The 22,720-nt window shown below is 41.3% G+C and overlaps 1 protein-coding gene across 2 annotated transcripts in view; it reads right to left on the bottom strand.

Annotated features, from left to right (window-relative positions):
- Positions 1–22,720, bottom strand: part of ROR1 (receptor tyrosine kinase like orphan receptor 1) — a 404,802-nt gene that overhangs the window by 12,165 nt on the left and 369,917 nt on the right. For both annotated transcript variants that reach the window (XM_058657531.1, XM_058657536.1), the window contains exon 8: positions 7,942–8,153. In XM_058657531.1, coding sequence (XP_058513514.1) covers positions 7,942–8,153 — 212 coding nt within the window. The remainder of the gene's footprint in view (positions 1–7,941; positions 8,154–22,720) is intronic.

Below are 22,720 nucleotides of genomic sequence, written 5' to 3'. Positions count from 1 at the left end.
ACACGTTAAGCTGTAAGTACTTTGCACAAATTACTCTTGTCATCATCAAAATAACTCCACGGCATTGTGAACTATGCCTAGCCCCATTTCACAAATGATGAACCTGAGGAGTGGAGTAATTAAGCAGTCCCATAGCTGGTAGGTATCAGTTTAGGCTCCCAAGCCCACCTTGCTAATGACTGTGCTATGCTGCCTTGTCTGCTCTTGGGATAAATGCTTCATGTATCAACTTGTTTAATCCTCAACCCAGTCCTTGGGAGAGTCAGACTATGACTACCCCCCCCCCCCATTTTATGGATCAAGATATTGAGGCATTCAATCATTAAGCAACTTGCCTAAAAAAAAGTATGACTAATGACACCAGCTTTCAGATCCAAGTAGGTATGAAACCAGCGCTGGAGCACTGTTCTGGAAAAAGACATCAGAGTTTTCATCAGATTCTCCAAGAGTTACCCCATGGAAAAAGCATGAGGTCCACTGGCATAAATGTGGACAGTGTAGGAGCTCCCTGGGGACTGATGTTTCTTCCATAGTATACTCCACTACCTCTGTTGTCTGAGTTAATAAACAGAACCTATCCATGGCAACCTTAGCCTGAATCGGGCACAAGAGCCTTGGAAAGGACTAGAAAGTGAGAGAGATTTCTTAGAAACTAAACTTGGCTGTAGACACAAATCTGTTCAACTCTAAAGCCAATTTTCCTTTCTTGTGGCTTTTCCTGGCATTTTAGGTAAACAGCATTATACTTGGGCAACAACTGATTCCACTTTCAAAGGGCAATAGCTGCATTTTAGAGGGCACACCCATTTTCTTTTGGGAGGTTATGGATGCCTTCAAAGACTGCAGCTGAATCACATGCCTTCTGGCTTATGCAATCAGATTCTAGAGAGAGTTCCAACCAGTGCTTTGCCACATTTACTCAGAACTCAGCTGTGCTTCTCTGGAAGTGATTTAACTTCAGAAGTATTTCTCTTCTCTATAACCTAACTTGCTGATACTTCCTTTGTATGCTTGGTGGTGATTGGGTGATTGTGTGGTGGAATTGCTTTATAGCAGCAGTGAGAGAGGCACTATTTTGCCTGCAACTCCATAGAACACATGCCAGTAATTTTAATGTCATCTTGATCCGCCGTGTTATCACAACTTGGGCTCATAGATTTTAGCCTGAAAATTAAGACAGGGGAGTGAAATAGGGTAGCCCTAGGTCTCTGGAGCTGGCTAGACTTGTGTTCCGGTTTTGGTCTTCCCACTCATTATCTGTGTGACTTTGGCTATATTCTTCACTTTAAGCCTGTTTGCTCAGCTTCCCCCATCCCACAATCAGGCTCAAATTAGAATCTACTTGGGGGCAAGCTTTGTGTTTAAGACGCTGCTTGAAATGCTGGCAGTCTGTTTCAGAACATTCACATCCTGTCTGCTTTGCTTACTATCCAGCTCCTTGCTAATGCACCTGGGACCACAGCCAAATATGGCCCAAGTGCTAGAGTCCCTAACACCCATGTGGGAGGCCATAATGGATTTCCAGGATCTTAGCTTCAGCCTGTCCTAGACCCAGCTGTTGTAGCAAGGGTGAACCAGCAGACGGAAGATCACTCTCCTCTCTCTGCAGCTCTGCCATTCAAACAAATAGAGTAAGTCTTTAAAAAAAAAAATACTACTTACCTCATAGAGCTAGAAAGACTCTATTGTGGTGATGCCATATGATCTCAATATCACTGCCCCCCACTATTTTGCATGGGTTTCAGCTAAGCCTGTATCCAAGTCTCTCAGCCATCACTCAGCCTTCCAGTGTCATGGATTTTATCCAAGGGTGTTCAGCAGGGAAATGCATGCCAAGAGAATGGAGAAACACTGGGGTCTTGTGAAGCACTGCCTGCATCACCTGGGAGTCTGTAACCTGTTATCGCTACAGTCTCTGCTGGGTTTCTTTGGCCACTCTCTTCATCCCAGATAATACGACAGACTACTGGACCCCATTGCTTCCTTTCTAACCAACACTGTCCTGTGTGCAGCATTTGGCTTCATGAAAAGATCTGTTGTCATCACTGTAACAGTTTCTGGCTGAGTGCTGCGAGGCTGCACCTACCAGGATCTCAAAGTGTCAGAAATATCCCTATTAAAGTATCATTTTATCCTTGCTGCATAGGTGAGAAACAGATTCAGGGAAGTTTATGAAGTTACTTGCTTAAGATCTCCTGGTCAGTAGGCAGCGAAGTCAAGATTTGTATTGATATCTTTTGGCCTCTAAGACCAGCTTTTGAAGTGGATCAAACTATCTCCCAGAATTCTGCTAAGAGAAATACATAGCTGGGAAAGTAAGCTGCTCGCAGATTGGATGGGCTCTTGGGTGACAGGAGGAAGAATTTTTTTACCTAGAGATTGGTCCTTGCAAATTGGAGGATTAAGGGGGAGCTAGAGCCATCAGAGAACGAATCAGCATAAGAGAGATAGAACAGGGAAAAGGGGATAGAGAAATGCTAGGACTTGTTCCCAGTCAAGGAATTAGAACTGATGAGGACACTGGTGAGGAGTACACAGCAGGAAAGCCAAGGGGGGATGTATTTGAAGAGTCAAATACTCCAGAGAGATGAAAGCGGATGAAGATCTGGAAAAGATCACTTGGGTGATTCTCGAGAAGCCTAAGTCGATCACATGCTGAGCACAGAGCCTTGGAAGACAATGGCTTTAAGGGATCAGTGGAAACTTTCCTGAAGACAATATAGCATTCACTGTAGCAAGATCTGGATAAGAGCAGGGGTCTGACTTTAGTCTGACAGTTAAGTTACCACTTGGGACATCTGTATCTGCGTGCCCAGATTCAAGTCTTGGTGCTACTCTCCATGACAGCCTTCTACTTTTTTTTTTTTTTTTTAAGATTTACTTATTTTTATTGGAAAGTCAAACGGAAAAAGTAACCTTATACTCTTATATTTCATTATTTAACTTTACTTTGGATCAGTAACATACTCAAAAATCAGCTTCAAACACTTTAAAGCATTTTTAGGGCTCAGTGCAGTAGCCTAGTGGCAAAAGTCCTTAGCTTGCATGTGCTGGGTTCCTACCTGGGTGCTAGTTTATATCTTGGCTGCTCCATTTCCCATCCAACTCCCTGCTTGTGGCCTGGGAAACGAATGGAGAATGACCCAAAGCCTTTGGATCCTGTACTCACATGGGAGACCAGGAAGAAGCTCCTGGCTCCTGGCTTCAGACCAGCTCAGCTCTGGCCATTATGGGGCATAGAGAGTGGCACCAATATACTTGAACCTGAGCACTCAGATCTGGGATCCAGATGTCCCAGTGGCAGCCTAACTGTCAGACTAAATTCAGACCCCTGGCTTTATCAAAATGTCGCTACAGTGAATGCTAAATTGTCTTCAGGAAAGTTTCCACTTGCCCTTTAGCTTCTCTGCAAGCCTAACTCCTGGCTACAAGGGGAGCCAGGAGCCTCCTGTTGAGTGTGCCTCACTTGCAGTGGGAACTGTTCCTCTTCCTTCCGTAAGCACATATTCCACAGCTTCTCTCCTCCCGCAGGCAGGTCTAACCACTGCTCTGCTTCTCAGTCACGATGATCTGAAGAGCTGGAGGAAAGGGAAGGAGAAGCAAAGGAAAGGCTAAAAAAAAACCAGACAGAGGGGCCTTGAGAGTTTTTAGGCTCCTCTGAGAAGGGGCATTTTCTGCAGTCCTTTGACAAAACACCAAACCATTCCAACTGTGAACTGAGAAGCGCAGGAGAGGAAACTCCTGCCTCATTCAGGCACCAGTGGATTACTCATCAGAGGATTAAATGGCTCAAAATCTTGGGCTGAATGAAATAAAGCGGAAATAAACAAACAGGCCTGATGCAAACACAGCTTGCTCCTCTCTGAACAGCTGAGAAAAAGGGAAGGGAAAAGGCTAGAATGGCCTCTTGGGGGTCAGAGAGCTGTCAGAGGCTCTGTCTCTGACACCTCCAGGTCCTGCCTGGGACTGTGCATCGCTCAGTGCTAAGATGCTCCCTACCCCTCTCCCTTCCCTGCCCCCTGCTTTCTTCCCCACAAGTTGAGGGGAAACTGAGCCCTCATCAAAAGCCACTGCAGCATCCTGCCTCTCCAGGGACCCAAGTCAGGCCTTGTCAGCCAGTCGGTCTGTGGCTACCTATTGTCCTCCAGGAAGGGTATCGGTTTCTAATCTCCCAGAGGAGCTTCTTAATCCAAACACTCAGGGGAATTTCAGCAGCTCAGCCAGTGAAGAGAGATGGAAACAGATAGTTGAAACCCAAAGGGCACATTCATTTGGCTAAATAAGAAGCCTGGAGTCCCTGCCTTTGAAATGGCCTGGGATAAATAAGACTAACGGGAGGGCAGACAAGCCTCCAACCTCTGGGCTATGTTCATCCACATGTCCAAATACCCTGGGCTTACTCGGGTACACGTTTGTTATCAGGACTTGCCTTTCTTCTGTGTGCCCTTCTTTTTAGGATTTTATAGGTGAATGTAATATTTATGTGTCAAAGACCTTACAAAGGCATCTGAGAGATTGACTGTTTACACTCAGGAATTTTCTCTAAGGTCCACAGAGTTCTTTGTGCTCCTTCCAGGAAAGGCACTCTGTAAGAACCAAAACAAACAACTGAATAACTCAAACTTGATCTGAGCCAAATCTCCTAGGAAAGCAAGAAAAAAAAAGTAGGTATTTGTTTTTGTTGTTTCTTTTTCCTGCCTGCCCAACACAATCAAATATTTGCAACCATTCCTAACTTTGCCTGGCCCGGAAGTACCTATGAGCTGTCTAAGGCTATGGTCTAAGCCTTCTAGGTTGGAGAACTTTGACCCTGGGAAACTTTGCAAGGTGCATTTCAGAAATGATGCAGAAACAAGCAAACAATGCTTACTTCATTAAGCCTCTGGGAAACTTCAAGTCAGTGTATTTTACCTTTGTTTCTTTGACCAAGAAGGATGGAGAACTGTTATTGCTTGAGCCAAGTTCGACATGTACCTCACAGGGCTAGGGCTATGCCATTCAGGGTTGTGACTTTCACTTAAAGGCTTGTCATAAGTGCTTATGGTCAATGTCAAACACGAACTAACCAAATGGAATCATATCTGATATGTACTTGGCCTGTAGGGTCAACAAGAGCAAGGATTGAATTTTGAGTTGAAACTCCTATATTCATATTTTATCTCTTCCAAGGTCTCTTCCTCTGATCTTGGGGGAGATTACTGCATCTATTGAGTTTCAGTTACCCTGGTGGTATAATAGTGATAATATTTCTGCCATATATAATTGCCATGAATACTGGATGGAATAATGGAAGTATACTGCTGATACAGTTCTTAGCATTATGTATTGGTCAATAAGGATTAAATTTCTCCATTTAAGTCCAAAGCTCTTTGAGATATCTGTTGGACATCATGTGTTGTAAACAAACCTCCAGTAAAATGTAATTAAGATGTACATTAAGGCTAACCTACAAAATTCATCCTTTTTTGCCTTTTCAAAATATTTTTAATGTTCAATTTACATGAAAGGCAGAGAGAAAGAGAGATAGAATTTTTTCTATCTGCTGGTTCACTCTCCAAATACCCACAACAGCAGGACTCGGCCAGGCCAAAACCAGGAAGCTGGAATTCAATCTGGGTTTCCTATGTGGGTGGTAGGGATCTAAGTATTGAGCCATTACCTGCCACTTTACACAGTACACATTACCAGGAAGCTGGAACCAGAAGCAGAGCTGGGACTAGAACCCAGGTACTCCAGTATGTCTTAAGAACAGTCTAAACCAGTGCACCAAATGCCCAACTCAAATGCAACACTTTTCCCTAAATGGGAACAATGGTTTCTTTGTTCCTTGCCACAGCAGTAAGGAACCCATCTTCCCATGGTGGTGATTGTCACAATGTGTGACCTCTTGCACTACACTGAGCTGGGTTTCCAGGGTTCTGGCATTTCTAAGGCTTCTGAATATTTCCTAACAGAAGGGCCAGGAGAAGAATCTCATGTAATATTGGCTAATTGCACTAGAGGCTTGAAGTCTCGTGGTACGTCAAAGCATCTCCAAGGCCAGATTTTACCTAGTGGCAATAGGCAGGAAGGAGCAAGTGTGATGCTACATAGAAATCTATAATGCGTGAAATCAGCCACGTGGAGGGTAGGATTCGAAAGAATCAAACTCCCACCTCCACACATCATCAGAGTCACTGTGTGTGCTCTATCATATTCTGAGTTTGTGGAATTAAAAATAAAAACATTGTATTTATTCAGAAGGCAGAGTCACATATACAGAGGGAGAAACAGAGAGGCCTTTCATCCTCTGGTTCATTCCCTAAATGGCCACAACATGGGTCTGAGGGGATGACATTCCAGAGTCATCTTCCATAGCCTTCCCAAGGACATTACAAGGGGAGTAAGTCAGGAGGAGAGCAGCCAGGACTCAAATTTGCATTCTTATGGGAAGAGAACAATAATGACTTTGCTTGATACAACTTGAAATTGAATATTTAACACTCTAGGTATATCACATCCTCATTAGCAAATACAAATTTATAGTAGTAAAAATATTTGCAAGATGTATGAACAAAATAAGATAAAATAAAGGCTCTATGTCAGTTCACTTATACTACTACATATATTAGGGCAGAGGATTACTTAATATGAATGTGATAACATCCCACAAAATTTTATTCAAAGTGGTGTATCTCCCTTTTTATAAGGATTAAAAGAATAATAGATGGGCATGCCTCCATGGAGAGGGTGAATATGTAAATGCTCCCTCGGAATTGGAACAAGAAAAGACAAGACTCTTGTTACAACGATCCTAAGTTATTTAAGTAAAACTTCTGTGCTGAGAGGCATGGGTCTGAGGTGTTGCTTTTTCTGAGAGAAAGCCCTGTTGTATTTCAGTTCCAAGATGAGGCACGGATGGTCTGTGTAAGGTGAGGGAGGGTTCATGACCTAGGTTCCTTGCCAGGACCTCCAGCAACCCCATGTTGAAAGATGTGTAGGGAATGCAAAGAGAAGTGTGTGATTAGGCACAGAGGGGAAAGGCTGTAGTGGGCTATCCTACAACGAGCATTCAAAGGCTGCTGCAAGGACAGCGCAGCTCTAGACATGCAAAGAGAAAGCTGTTTAAGTTAGGCATGAAAAGGATTTTTAAAATATGAAAACAAACAAGATTAACTTATCATTTCCAAGTATTCAGTGGAGCATTTTAACTAGTTGTACTCTGTTGGGTAATAAAAATGACTTTTAGGCACAGTGAAGTTTGTGAACGAATCTCACAGCTGGGTTGGAAGAGGATGGCATTTCTTTTTTTTCTTTCTTTTTTTTTCTTTTAAAGAAAAAAGATTTATTGGAAAGAGTGATGGAGAGTGAGAGACAGGGAGAGAGAGAGAGAGAGAGAGGAGAGATTTCTGCTCTGTGGGATCATTCCTCAAACAGCCACAACAGGGCAGAAGTGGGCCAAAGCCAGGAACTGCAAATTCTATCCAAGTCTCCTACACGGGTGGTAGGGACCCAGGTACTTGGAAACCATCTTCTACTGCTTTCCTGGGGGCATTAGCAGGAAGCTGGATCAGAAGTGCTGCTCAGATACGGGATGCCAGCACTGCAAGTGGCGGCTTAATCTCATGCACCAAAACACTGGACTCTATAATCTCCTTGAGAATTCTGAATCATTCCTCACACTCCGAGTTCTGCGGACTGGCCGCAATGGTCTACAGATGGCTGCTAGCCCAGCGACTCTATGGGAAGGGGTGATATGGTCGGCTAGCCACTGATGAGGACATGCTCTGGGAAGTAGGTACAAACTGCCTTGGGCAAAGTCGGGCTGCATTTGCTCAAAATAAACTCTATTACTTGTGAGATTCTGATCCTGTATTGTTTCATTTGTAGGCTTGGGAAGGTGATAATGTGCTTTAATCTAAACCCCAGGGAGTATACGCGGTGCCGTACTGCTCACTTTACCTTGGGTTTATAAGCATTCAGCATCGACATCTCCACATTTTGGCCTCTCACATGCTTTGGTTGCCTCTGGACTGGTGGTGACGATGACTTCTGGTTATTGCGGCAGACACAAATGAAGAAGAAGAGTAATGCAATGGCCAGAGGGATGGTAACACTTGGCACCAGAATGTACAGGATTTCCATTTTATTCTTCTCTTTGGAGTCCTTTGAATCTGGGTGCAGAAATAAATGAAAAAAGCGATATATTCATTAAAATACCATGTATAACATTACACTGCTCAGTTTAAAATGAACTTCTATTTTTCTATACACACAAATCCACTGTGAAGGCAAAAAAAAAAGAATCCATCGCTTATTGCAATTTGTTTCTATCAAACTTTCAATGTAATTTATTAAAGTTTAAAAGTTTAAAGTTCAAACGTTTAAAAATTGCAAAAGAACATTCTAGAGACTTTAGATGTGTGTGTGTCGTGTCTACTGTCGCCTTTCTCACAGCAGACCTGCATTTCTCAAACACCTTAGAAGTTAAATGCCACGTGAATGGACTGTATATATCCAAGAGCCTTAAGTGTGGACCTCAAAGCTCTTCTTCCATTGGCTGCCAGCCCAGATCCACCACTGCAATAGGGTGTTCTAAAAATCATGTTCTTGCCTTGAGTGGTTTGGACTAACAAGGCCAGTCCTATGTTCCAGAATCAACATTGCTCCTAAGATCCAAAGAGCCATCAGCCTTACGACAGAGGGGCCGGAAGTCTGTGTCTGATGAGCTGTGTGACCTGAATAATTAGTAACGTCTCTAAGTCTCACATTTTCTCATCTACAGAAGTGAAGTATCTGTTTTGGAATGCTGTCTACAGTTTCATCCCACACAACAGCCCTGTGCAGCGTGACACACTTTTGAAACCCTAGAATTCTTCTTAAATGGTTTCATATGAACCCAATAATTATATGCGCTAACACTTTGAAGTACATTTCTGAAATCCTATACATCCACTTTCTCATTACTTGGCAAAGAATATAACCTACATAGAAGGATATGAACTATACTTTTTTTTTTTATTGCTTGGAGTCTGACCATTTAAGCCAAATACTTAGGGTATATATTATTAACAGAAGAATGATTGTATGCGAGGCCAGTGTTTTATATGATGCTGGTATCACATATGAGCACTGGTTTGGGTCTCAGATGCTCCACTTCTAATTCAGCTCATTAATGTGCCTGGGAAAGCAGAGGCGGCCTCATGTGGGAGACCTCATGGAATTCCAGGCTTCTGGTTTTGGTTAGCCCAGCCCTGATTGTTGTGGCCATTTGGGGAGTGAACCAGCAGATGTAAGATCTCTCTGTGTGTTTCTTCCCCTCTCCCTGTATTTCTGCCTTTCAAACAAACAGATAAATCTTTAAAAATTCTGATACACCAATTAGAGGGGTGACATAATGCCATGCTCTGATAACCAGGGTCACTTTTCCTTCTTAAAAATTACCTTTATTTGTTCAAAGGAGAGCATGGGAGCGGGAGTGAGCCCTTCCATACACTGACTTACTCCCTAAATGCCCATAATAAGGGATTTAGCCAAGTCAAAGCCGGGAGACAGGAAATCCAGCCAGCTCTCCCACGTGAATAGCAGGGACTTGAGCCATCACATTCTGTTTCCTAGGCACATCAGCAGGAAGCTGGATAGGAAGTAGAGATGAGACTTGACCCCAGGGATGTGTGCATCCCAAACTCTGGCTTTACTTACCACACCATGATGCCTGCCCCAGCTACCTTTATTTTCTTATTTTAAAGATTTATTTATTTTTATTTAGAAAGGAAGATTTTACAGAGAGAGGACAAGACAAAGAGAGGCATGCCCCAAATGCCTATAACAGCCAGAGCTGAGACAATCTGAAGCCAAGAAGATGGAGTTTCTTCTTTCCAGGTCTCCCACATGGATGCAGGGACCTAAAGAGTTCACTCATCCTTCCCTGCTTTCCCAGGCCATAAACAGGACTCTGAATCAGGAGTGGAGCAGCTGGGAGATGAACTAGTGCCCATAGAGGATTTAGGTGCTCCCAGGTGGAGGTTTAGACCACTACATCACCTTGCTGGCCTCTGCCCAGCCGTGTTTCTTTGGGAAACAAATAGTGAAAATTCAGATTTCCACTAATTCATTTTCTTCTCCCAACCAATTCCATGTGATTGACAACATCACTATTCCCATTTTTATAGATAAGGAAGCAGAAAGACAGAGTAGTTAGGCAACTGTCTGAAGACATGCAGCTAGTAAGTCAAAAGCCAAGACTTTTGCATGCCTCCCAATGTAGATACCAAACCACACAGCCAGCACTTGAGACTGGTTATTTTCTGTATCTGTTTTCTCATGGGTTCATTTTGGATATAGGAAATATGAAGGGTATCTGAAAGGTGAGGAATATCACTGAACAGGTGTGCTTTGCTGGAGGCCAGTCCAGATCACTGGCAGCCAGGCAACTTAGTATGCCTGTGTTTACATAAGCAGATACATTGTCTGTACACAGATGGAAATGAAGGCACCACCTGAGTGCTAGGCTCTGGAGCACAGGGCCTGGTGTGTATGAATATGTATACGCTTATATATCTACAGTCGGCCCTCCAGGTCCGTGAGTGCTACAGCTGCAAATCCAACCAACCATAGCTAGAAAACATTTGAAAAATAAACCCAGTTGTGTCTGTTATGAATTGATTTAGACTTTTAAATTTATTATCATTTATTTATTTAGGAGTGTGGAGGGGAGAGAGAGAGAGAGAGAGAATGAGAGAAAGCGAGCAAAGGAGTACACATGTGTTTTCCCAACCAGGAGCCTGGGATACAACCTAGGTCTGTCATGTGGGTGGCAGGAGCCCAGTCACTTGGGCAATCATCACTCCCTCCCATGGTCTGCAATACTGGAAGCTAGAGTCTGAAGGTGGAACTGAGCCCACTCTCTCCCACATGTTTTCTCTCTCCTTGCCATTATTACTCCCAAAATGCAGTACAACAAGTCTTTACGTAGCATTTACACTGTATTAAACATTACAAGTAAGGTAACATAATATAAAGTATGCTGTTTTCTATGTGACTTGTGACCTGCAGGTTTTAGTATGGTGGGGGTCCTTAGGATGACTGTGGATCCGTATGTACACATACATCTGCGAATGCACTTTAGAGTCAACGTAGCAGAAAAAGGGATGTGTGCATTTTAATCAGACACCTCCCTTTGTCACTCTCCAGGTGACCTTCAGTAGACACATGACGACTCTTAGCAAGTTCATTGGGAAAAGAGGAATGGATAATATCTATTTTTTAGAATTGTTTCAATAAGTAGAGCATATCTGTTTTAGTTCCTGTTACAACTCACTCAATGTTTACCTTTAATGTAGAAGATGATTCAGGGATAAACGTTTGGGGCTGGAAATTTTAAATAGCCTCAAGCAAGAGTCAGCCCCTCTGATTTCCATTTTCTTATTTATTCAGTTGGAATAATACCTGCTCTACCAATCTTACTTGGTTAATGTGAGAATCCAATGAGGCAATATTCATGAAAGAACCTCGGATAATTGAAAATTGCCAAACTGTCTTTGAGTGCTAGGATTACTGTTAACAATGTAAACCTTTTTCAAATTTTCTTAGTATCCCACAGCAGAGGAGTGGGCGGATATCTTTATGTTATTCTTGGATTTTCACTGAAATCATAATGAGTGTAACAATCACAAAAGGAACGAAGCTAGATTAGTACTAATGCAGCACTAGTCATTTTTCCAGTCTAGATTTTAGGAACAAGAGAAAGAGTTTCTCCTGTCTGGCAAACAAAGGACTGTCCTGCATTTACTCCCTATCAGGTTATGCACCGACTGCTTTTTTTTTTATCATAAGCAAAGTTCTGGGACAAACCTTCCTGTAGGTTTGCAGGAGAGCAAGCTTCAAGAAGCTCAATCCTTTAAACACACTCACACTTGGCTCCTTCTGGTTACACAGAGGACATGCAAATGAGTACAAGGGGTGCAGTGTCTCCTTGCCAAGTGTAATAATCAAGTAGAACAATATGTGGTCATGTTGGAAATGACAGAAAACAAATTCAGGTCTATTGTAAGACTATGGTAAAACAAGCTCCCTTGCTAGCTGTCCACTTAGCAAGGAGAGCCAATCTCTGGCTAAAACAAAAACAAAAACAAAAAACCAACCAAATAAAAAGCCTTCTATAAAGTACTCTGGACATTAACCTTACTAGAATGAAAAACTTAAAAACTGGCCCTGGTCTTGTATTTCTTAAATCTGCTAGTATGTTTAGTCCTCATTTTAAACCCAATACTTTGGTTTATCCTGATTTTACACATTGAAAACCTAAGGCTGAAAAAGTACAAATAATTTGCCAAAGCCACAAAGTAGTGGTGTCTGGATTAGAACACAATGCTTCTATGCTTTTACAATTATAGCTATATTACTAACCTAAATGGCACTAAAATATTAGACACAAGTGGCTTTCTTTTTTATTCTTCTCCTTAACAGTTCAAGGATCCTTTCAATGAAGACTAAAATTGAGTCAAGATTACACTATTTTAAAAAACCCCATTGGAACAACGAGCATTACTCCTGCTACTCACTTGAAAGAGGAATGGAAACCTCCCATGCATTGCAGAGAAAATTGGCTGAAAATTAGAATAGTGAACACTTTTAATACTTTTTAGTAACTATTTAAAGATAAAATGAGCATATTAGTTACACCAAGTTAAATACTTGGGATTTTTGAACCAACAATTTAGTCTGGATCACATGACTAATTTCCTTTTAAAAATCAACAATTTGATATCACAATTCAAATCTGACATTCCTGCTTTATTTTTAAAATGAAATCCAATACTTTGATTAGTAATTAAACATAATGGAGAAAGTATTGCTTTCTTATCTTGGGATTTAAAGCAAGGTAAACATAATTTCTTATTCAGATGGTACCTATATAAAATAAAACATCATTTGGGATACTACTTTGAGTTGAAACAACAACAACAAAAAGGTCTGTTTTTAAATATGGCAAAGACTGGAAGAAATCTTACAGGATCTTAGAGTTGCATGGAGCTGAATGTTTGGAGTATGATGTCTGAAATTAAGAATCACAGGAAAGTAACAAGAATCACAGGCCCTTATTATTTGAAAGTTACAAAATATCTGTAGCAGATAGGGGCCTACCCTGGCAAGCTCTGCCAGAAGCCACACGGGGAGGAGTGGCAGTTAGGTCCTCAGTAGGCATGCTGCCTTAGGTGTTCCCTCTCTCAACTTCATGATGGAAACATTAGATAGATGACCTAAGCCTTATGTATTCTCAAATGAATTCTTTAGAGAACACCAAGTAGCCCTCACATACTATGAGTGGACTGGGTTCTCTGCAGAATGTGGTTGAACTACAGTGAATTAGGGGCTGCAGCTCATTTGTGAGCGCTTGAGAAAAATTTCTGAAACAAGAATTTATACCTGCTCACTGAAAATTCTTCATAAACTCTTTAGAGCCTCAGTCTCCCTGATTTGTATGAAAAGACTCATATTTGTCTTTTCTTAATTCTTCAAAATGAAGCCATCAGTTATAGAAGTATAATGTAAAGTTTACTATCGGAACCCTTTGTGTTTGTATAGTCCAATAATGTTATGTACACTTGCAGTGTGCAACTGCTTTTCAGAACCTTCTTACCTTGTAAAACTGAAACTCGCCTCAAATATTTCTGTACATCCCCAGGTCCCTCGCCACCAGCAAGCATCTTCTGTCTTCTGTCTCTGGATGTTACTATTTTAGAGCCTTCATATAAGTGGAATCTTACAGAGCATACTTGTAATTGGCTCTTTCAGTTAACCAGGTTATGTGAGGTTCTCAAGCCTCATTGTGTTGCACTGAGTGATCAGATTTCCTTCTTTTGTAAGACTTCACAATCCAATGTATGTTAAAAAAAAAAAAAACTGATGGAAAACATAATCAGGTGGCCAAGATTGTGGCACAGCGGATAAAGTCACTGCCTGCAGCGTCCCATGTGAGTCCTGCACATGTCCCTGAGTGCACCATTTCTGATTAAGCTCTCTATTAATGTACCTGGGAAAAGCAGCAGAGGTTTACCCAAGTATTTGGTCCCTGCTACCCACATGGGAGACATGGAAGAAGGTCTTGGCTTCAGTCTGGCCCAGCCCCAACTGTTGGGGTCATCTGAGGGAGTAAATCATCTTAGGAAGTGAATCAGGAGATGAAAGATATCTGTGTGTGTCTGTGTGTGTGTGTGCGCGTAAAACTGCCTTTCAAATGAATAACTTTTTAAAATAAAGGAGTAAAATACAATTAAAAGTTAAGCTTATTTTAGTGCAAAAATATTTGAAATTCATGTGCACGTTTTTTTTAATATGCATTATCCATGAACTTGCTGAACAAAACTCAAACCTTTTTTTTCTCACCAAGGAGCCAGTGTTATGGCATAATGTATAATGTCACTGTCTGCAACACTGGCATCTTGTGTGAGTGCCAGTTTGAGTCTTGGCTGCTCCACTCACATTCAGTTCAGAAGATTCCCCTCTCTCCCTCCCCCCTTCCTTGCTTTCTCCCTTCTTCCCTCTCGTAGCTTTCAAATAAATAGAGGGTTTTTTAGTAACAGAATAAAAGAGTAAATATATTTCAATTGCATTTTCCATTAATGTATTGAAGTACCCTCGAAGATACCACATGTTCTTTATTTTAAACCAGTCATCATCTATGGGTGTTTGGGTTAGTTTCACCTTGTAGCTATTGTGAAAAATGTTGCAATGAACATGCGTGTGCCTGTATCTTCTTTGAGGTTCTGCTTTCAAATTTGGGTAAATACATAGCAGTGGAGTTTCTGTACCACATGGCAATTCAATTTTAAAAATTTCAAAACAGCTGTACCATTTTATAGCCACACTAACAGTGCACAATGGTTCCAATTATCTCCACACCTTCACTTTATGTTCTCTGTTTTTTTTTGATGGTGATCATTCTCATGAATGTGAAGCAGTATCTCATAGGATGTGCTTTTCTGAAATGATTAGCGCCATAAGTCTTCTGACATGCTCATCAGCTATTTGTCTATCTTCTTTGGGGAAATGTCCATTCAGCCCTTTTTCCATTTTTAATTGTTTAACCTATTTAAAAAATTTATCTGAATGACCAGAAGACAGAGAAAGAAAGCAGAGCTCTACCATCTGCTGGTGCACTCTCTTAGATAACAGCAAAAAATAGGGCATGGGCCAGGAGGGAGCCAGGAGCCAGGAACTCACTGAGTCTCCTTCAACGGTGGCAAGACTCCATACTACCATCTGTTGTCCTAGAGTATATGTTAGCAGAAAGCTGCCATTGGAAGAACAGCTGGGACTTGGTCCCAGTTATTCTGAAATGGGATGTGGATATCCCAAGCAATGTCTTAACTTTGCTTGTTCCTGTCCATTTTTCAACTGAATTAATATTCAACTGCCAAAATTCAACCTAAACCTTAAATCTCTTTGGTGCTTGCCAAAATTACTTTGGAGTGATGGACGAGGGACATTTAAACCTTAGCCAAATGTTGATCAATTGTCTCTAATGGATCCTGATTTTCATGTAGATATGATGGAGAGCTGAATGTACCTGTAATTCATCATACACTTTACCTAATAAAGTTAATCAGCAACTCAACATCAAGCTATAGAAGGTTATACTTTAGGAAAACCACCCATTCAACATTAATATTGATAATGTCATCATGATTATCAAACTTGTAACAGGCCTATGTTTAGGCAAGAAGCCTGCTTAAACTTAGATATAAAATTTTACATAATCATCCACCGCAGATGAAAATAACGAACCCAAACTAGCAGCTAACATTCTACAAACAGTGTAGCATGAAGTTAAATTTAAAACATTGCTTATGAGATCCATGATTGGACAAATCCAAATCATTGTTGATGTGGTCAAACAAAACAACCTCAAAGCAATACCAATAAGTTTTAGAGGACATGTAAAGGTTCAGTTGCATCCAGCAAATAGAATAATTCAAAACCTCCAACAGCTTCACATGTGGCACCCATAGCAACATAAAGGGCTTCATTGGGAATTCTAGGTAATGACCAAGAATAGCATGGTCTTCTACCTGTTGTATTAGAAAAAACACTGAAAAGTGTCTTGTTTACTGAGAGTCAGGGTTTTAAGAAGGGTTTTAAAAGAGCAAGAAATGCTAGACGAGGAGAATGGGTAAGGAGGAGGAGCTAACTGGCTTTGAGAGCAAAGAGAAAATCAAATGAAAGAGTAAATGTCTTCAAAGATGAATGACAAATGACAACAGAGGTTACAAACCAGATCCAGTCTACAAGCATGCTCTCTATCAGTTTTTTCTTTTTCTTAAAACAAAAACAAAACCTGAGTAAGTAGCCATTATCTACAATTATCAGATTTTGTATGTGAGTTTTGATTGTGATTTTAAAAAGCCAGAATGTTCGAGTACTGGAAGCCACTCCATTAACCACTTTGAAATTGGACATTTTCCCTGTCACTAGAGATGCCTGGTGAATACTCAGGCTGAGGTTGGATAATTCCTATGGTTCCCTGCAAGGTTCTTCTGGTTTTATAAATGGAGTTGGTGTGACATAGGCCCCTACTTACCGAATTCATATTCTCCCACAGCAACTTAAAGTCAACAATGGTATTTACCTCATTTTCCTCAGTCCCCCAGTATAGTCTCAATCCTTTTCTACCCAACTTCATGCTGAAGATTATCTTTCTGCATAATACAAATGAGTACTCTGGAGCTCTGTCACTGCAAGTCACTGGCAGGAGACGGATGGCACGAAGAGAGCAGGGTTGACATGTTTGTTCCCCTGGCTTCCTCCATGCCAGGGACCTGAGGGTTGGCATCATTCTAGGCACCTGCTAGCTGGTGGGCCTGGAGAGTTAAGAGCCTTCTAAAGTGTATCACCAAAGTGGCTTAAGCACTGGGATGCAACACTTGTGTATACATACTGGAACAAATAATATTAATTAAAAAAACACCCTTGAGAGAAAGTTATTTTCTGGAAAAAATGTTGATAGAAAATGACTTAGCTATACTTTTTGGGTCACTGTTGTTTTTTACTTTGGTGAAATACATACAGACTGGAAACTAAAACACGTCTTGGAAATCTTTGTAGCACAAAAAATAACTCTTTCTGCAAGCATCAAACTATACAAAGCAGTGCTCTATTCCTTCCTCCTTTATCCCTCCCCACAGTCCAATTCTCTGTAATGTTCAATTTTGGTTTGAAGAAATGGCTGAAAGACAAATTGCCTTACAACAGGTCTTCTATGAAATATGGGAGAAGGCTGCTGACAGAGTGAGTTAAAAACTGCAGTGTTCGCAATCTGGAAAACATCTGCCTTGCCCTGAACTGTAAACCACCACGTTGTAGAAAACGGTTTGTGACAAAGCAGAACCCAGGGTGGGTGTTTGTAGGGTTATGGGACAAGTCAAGGCTATTCAGGCATAGAACTGGGCAGTGTGCCCTTTGGCAAATTACTGCAAGCCCAAGTCTTAAAAGGGAAATACAAAAGCAACAGGCCAGGTATGAAAACTTCAAATGGAGCCAAATGGGTCACTACTTTTCTTATTAATGGGTACTCTTCAGTAATGTTGGTTTAGAAACAAAAACGGCATTGCTGCTGAAAGTTCCGATTGTTTTGTAGAGGGAGCAAACTCCTGCAGTCATGGCTAGGACATAAAATACGGCCTCGAGACTCAATCACGTAAAATAACAATCTCAGGTTTGAACATAAAAACCAGCAATATAATCAGAATTCTGCCTTCTCAGGTAAACTGAGAAACCAACACACATGGGCTTCTCAGTTGGTAGGAAAGGGAGAATGAACACAAGTCATGTAGCAGAGCACAGCCAAAGGAAAATGGCCAGATCTTTCCACAAGGAGCTCCCCAAGATACAGACATTTCCCTCAGTGCTATCCCCTGAGCCACGCAGAAAAAGCAAAGGAGAAGTGCTACAGTGAAATGGGGAGCCTGGGAGGTGTGACTAGACGACAGCTGGAAAGAATCCAGGCAACATATTTCTTTTCAATTTAGTTTCGCTCCAACTCAAGTTGAACTTGAAGGAGGTCAGGGTGGCCAGAGGTGACCGAGCATTGCTTTGGAAGCTGTGAAGTAGGACCTCAGAGTATATGGCCAACTAACTTCAAGAATTGGAGACCGGGGCTTCCAGGAAAGCAAGAGAGATGGGATTTAATGGGGAAAGGTAGACATCATGAGAAGCAGGTGGAGCTGAAGGAGGAACTGGTCCAGACAGGGCTGAATTGAGGTGAAGCCCCCTGGAATCGTAGAGTAAATGTTCTTGTGTGTGGCAGGGGGCTCCAATCCTGTAATCCCTGGTCCTGTGAATAAGAAAAATCAACGGGCAGCATGTCAAAGACATGAAGAATGTGTAGTCATCCATGAGAAAGGGACAGTAATAAGGACATATCTATTCTTCTACAGTACTCTAAAATTCTTTTTTTTTCTTCTAAGATTTATTTATTTTTATTTGAAAGGCAAATTAACAGAGAGAATCTTCCATCTACTGGTTCACTTCCCAAATGGCCTCTAGAGCTGGAGTTAAGCCAATCTAAACTTGGGAACCAGAAGCCCTTCTGGGTTTCTCATATGGTTGCAGCGGCCCAAAGCCCTGAGCCATCCTCCAGTGCTTTCCCAGACCATCAACAGGGAGCTGGATTGGAAGTGGAGCAGTCGGGACATGAACCCGTACTCATATGGATGCCAGCTCCTGCAGGTATAGAATTAGCCTATTGAGCTGTGGCACTGACCCCTAGAATTAGTGCTTTAAATAGCCATGCCTGTGGCATGCAGAGGACTAGATCTAGAGCCCTATGGGCTTGGTCTGAATCTTGGGTTCAGTAGAACTATGCTTCCCTATCAGTAAAACAGACATGATACTTTCATATTTGGGTAATTGTGAGGATGACATTAATTATGTCAACACATTTTGTTGATTATCAACCAAGCCTTACGCAAGATGCTATGTAGAGAACTTAGCAGCAGTCACCATTAAAACATGAAACACACTAATAGCAGACAACCATGTCAGGAAACATGTGACAGCACTTTATGTGGTCCTTATGTAATCGTCAGATTCTTTCACTAGATTGTAAGCCACATGAGGACATGTTCTCCTCTGCCTTGTTCACAGAATTCAAAACCTCAAAGATGCCCCGTATCTTTATAGGGGAGTCTTAATGACTGAAGAGATCATTGATCAGTCATTCTAATTAATGGCTAATTAGATACCTGGGACATAAAGGAAAGGACTATGAGGGTGAAAGGTCAGGTCTTGCCCAAAGTCTCTTTGTTTTTGTTTTGTTTTGTTTTTTTCCACTTTCTCTAAGTACTTCCTGGGCATGAACACATATAGTCAAGTCATTTCCCAGAATTCGCAGTAGCCATATTTTCCGTTATTCTTAATTTCACATTCTGTTCTCTAGTGAAAGTTCAAAAATAAAACGATCTGTGGCTGATTATTCTTCAACATCTTTATACTAAAAATACAACAAATGCTCACATTTTCTGTTTTGTTAGGCCTATACTTTTAGTCATACTTAGTTGAAACAAACAAAATTTAGCAGTTGGAGAATTGAGAAACCTCATGGAGATTTTGAATTTCCTCCACTTTGACTTAATTAAAGAAAGTAGGAACATGACTATGAGAATCCATCCCGTTTGGGATAGAGAAGAAAAAGGACTCATTTCAAATCTGCCACATTAATTTACTATTTATTTTAAAAATGAAAACTTTTGTTCCCTTTCTTTTTCCCTCCTTTCTTCCTTTGCCTCTCCCTCTCCCTCCCTTTGTCTCTCCCCTCCAATGTCTTCCTTTCTCTCCCTCTAGTTTGTTCATCCACCACCTGTCTGTCGTCATCATCTCCATACACACAAACACACAGCCAGTCACACACATAAATAAACCAGTGTTTAAAAGCTAGCTATTAGTCTGAGTCCTAGATCCACTTCTTTTTTTTAATTTATTCATTAATTACATTGTATTATGTGACACAGTTTCATAGGTACCGGGATTCTCCCCACCCCTGCCCAAACCCTCCCACCATGGTGGATTCCTCCACCTTGTTGCATAACCACAGTTCAAGTTCAGTTGAGATTCCCTCACTGCAAGCATATACCAAACATAGAGTCCAGCATCTTATTGTCCAGTCAAGTTCAACGGCTTCTTAGGGAGACCTTCTCTGGTTTGAAGGCAGAGCCAGCAGAGTATCATCCTGATCAATTAAAAGCTCCAACATACCATCAGCAAAAATTTACATCATTATGGAATTAATTGACATAGTATTGAGTAACCAATATGTTAAAAGTAAATGCGAGTTCTTAACCACATTCTGTGACCACCTCATTGACATTTCAATTTTAGTTTATACACAACATATAACATAACATACATAACATAACATGTTATACATAACATTATATTATCTTAAATTAAGGCAAACATGTGGTATTTAACCTTTTGGGATTGGCTCATTTCCCTTAGCATTATGGTTTCCAGTTTGGCCCATTTGGTCACAAAGAACTGCATTTTGATGTTTTCAATAGTTGAGTAGTATTCCATGGAGTAGGTGAACCATAGCTTTCTTATCCAATCCTCTGCTGATGGGCATTTTGGTTGCTTCATCTCTCACCATACACTAAGATCAAATCTAAATGGATAAAAGATTTAAACCTACATCCAGAAACCTTCAAACTTTTGGAAGAAAATGTTGGAAATACTCTGCAAGATCTAGGGGTAGGTCCCGACTTCCTAAAAAGGACACTAAAGGCAATAGTAATCAAGACCAGAATAAACAAATGGTACCTCATCACACTAAGAAGCTTCTGTACAGCAAGGGAAACAATCAACAAAGTAAAAAAGCAACCCACAGAATGGGAGAAGATCTTCGCCCACTACATAGGTGATAGAGGGCTGATCTCCAGAATATACAAAGAGCTACAAAACAACCAAAACGCTAAAACAAACAAGCCACTCAAGAAATGGGCACGGGAAATGGGCAGACACTTCACAAAGGAACAAACCCAAATGGCAAATAAACATATGAAAAAATGCTCAAGTTCCCTGGCAATAAGGGAAATCCAAATTATAACATCAATGAGGTACCACCTGACGCCAGTAAGACTGGCCCACATGAAAAAAAGCACCAACAACACTTGTTGGCTGGTTGCGGGGAAAAGGGGACCCTACTCCACTGTTGGTGGGGCTGCACGTTGGTACAGCCTCTATGGAAATCAGTATGGAGAACATTCAAACAACTCAAAATCAACATACCATATGATCCAGCAATAGCACTCCTAGGAATATATCCAAAACACCTGTTTCATGAGAAACCAACATGCACCCCTATGTTCATAGATCCACTTCTTAACAGCCATGTGACCTAGGACAAGTTACTTACCATCTCAGTTTTCTCTTGGGTACACTAAAATTTGATTCAAAGAAGACCTACTTATGAACTAATGCACTAAAATCTCTTAGCATAATATTTTGCTCAGAGTAAGCATTTAATACATAGTGATTGCTGATAAATGCCATTACTACTCGATAGTCTCCAGTTAAACAGTGTAGAGAAGTAAGTGCTGGTGTGTGTGGGTAGTGTGGGCTGTTCAGCAGCATATCTGGCCTCTCCTAGCAGATGCCTGTATCATCCCCTCTTCCCCCGCCCCCCCGCCAGCTGTGATAACCAAAGTTATCTCCGGACATGGCTAAAAGTTCCCTGGCAGGCAAGGTTGCCTCTAGTTGAGACCCACTGCTGTGTGGAGCAGACATCTTGGGGATGGGAGAGCTGATTCTGATGAACGACTCTGCAGTCCTAGGTAGTCTCTTAGCTCTCTGGACTATGGGTTTGGGATAGGATACAACAATCCCGGGCATTCCTGCTTCATCTTTCATGGGGTTCATACGGAAGAACTGAGGGGCAAAAATCAAATGCTCTGAAAAAGTTACCACACCGGGATTCCTCAGGATTGGTCACTAGAGGTGGGTCGTTGAGGGGTGATTCAGAAGTCTTGCTTCAGACAACAGCTGATGCCGGCTGCTCACCTCTGATTCCCACACTGGGAATTCCCTCTCGGCTCAGCAGTTCTTATCGATTACATGTCAAGGGCTCCCTTGTCCTTTCATGGATGTATCTGTAGCTTGAAAAATTCAAGAGGAGCTGTTTTCTTTCAAAATGAGATGTTCTTTTAAAAAATTCCAAGTGGTGAAAACTGCCTTGTTGTCTCTAGATATAACTGTCTTCTAAATTTATCACTCACATGTCTAGAGTTAACCAGTCCCTGGAATTTTAACTGTTCTCGTCTGCAGATGGATATTCAGAAGGAAGTGTTCTGAGGCTTTCCAATATTACTGCACAGAATAATACTACAATAATATATGAGTAATACCATGAGAGGGTTTTTTTGCCCCCCATTAGCAAGGGAGCATTTATTGATGTTCTGCTATATAACGGGAACCAGCATGGTGAAATCCAGAGGTGGAACCGGCTGTCACTCTTGCATTTATTTTTGCAAAATCTTTAAATGAGCAGGAGTGGAGTACCTGGTAAGAGTCTGAGTGGTATGTAGCCAGATGAGGGTTTAAGGTCCATCCCCATAAATATATAGCACACACCAAGCATCAAACAGGTGTTTGGTGGTTGTTTTGTAGGTGTAAGTAGTAACTTACTCTCTGCCCAATCTGAAAGACTTTTCAAAGTTTCTTTTTTTTCCATCAGAACATGTTTGGT

Source organism: Ochotona princeps, chromosome 2 (genome assembly GCF_030435755.1).
Source record: "Ochotona princeps isolate mOchPri1 chromosome 2, mOchPri1.hap1, whole genome shotgun sequence".
NCBI lineage: Eukaryota > Metazoa > Chordata > Mammalia > Lagomorpha > Ochotonidae > Ochotona > Ochotona princeps.
Note: the sequence above shows the minus strand (reverse complement) of the source record. Positions and strands in the feature narration are given on the sequence as shown.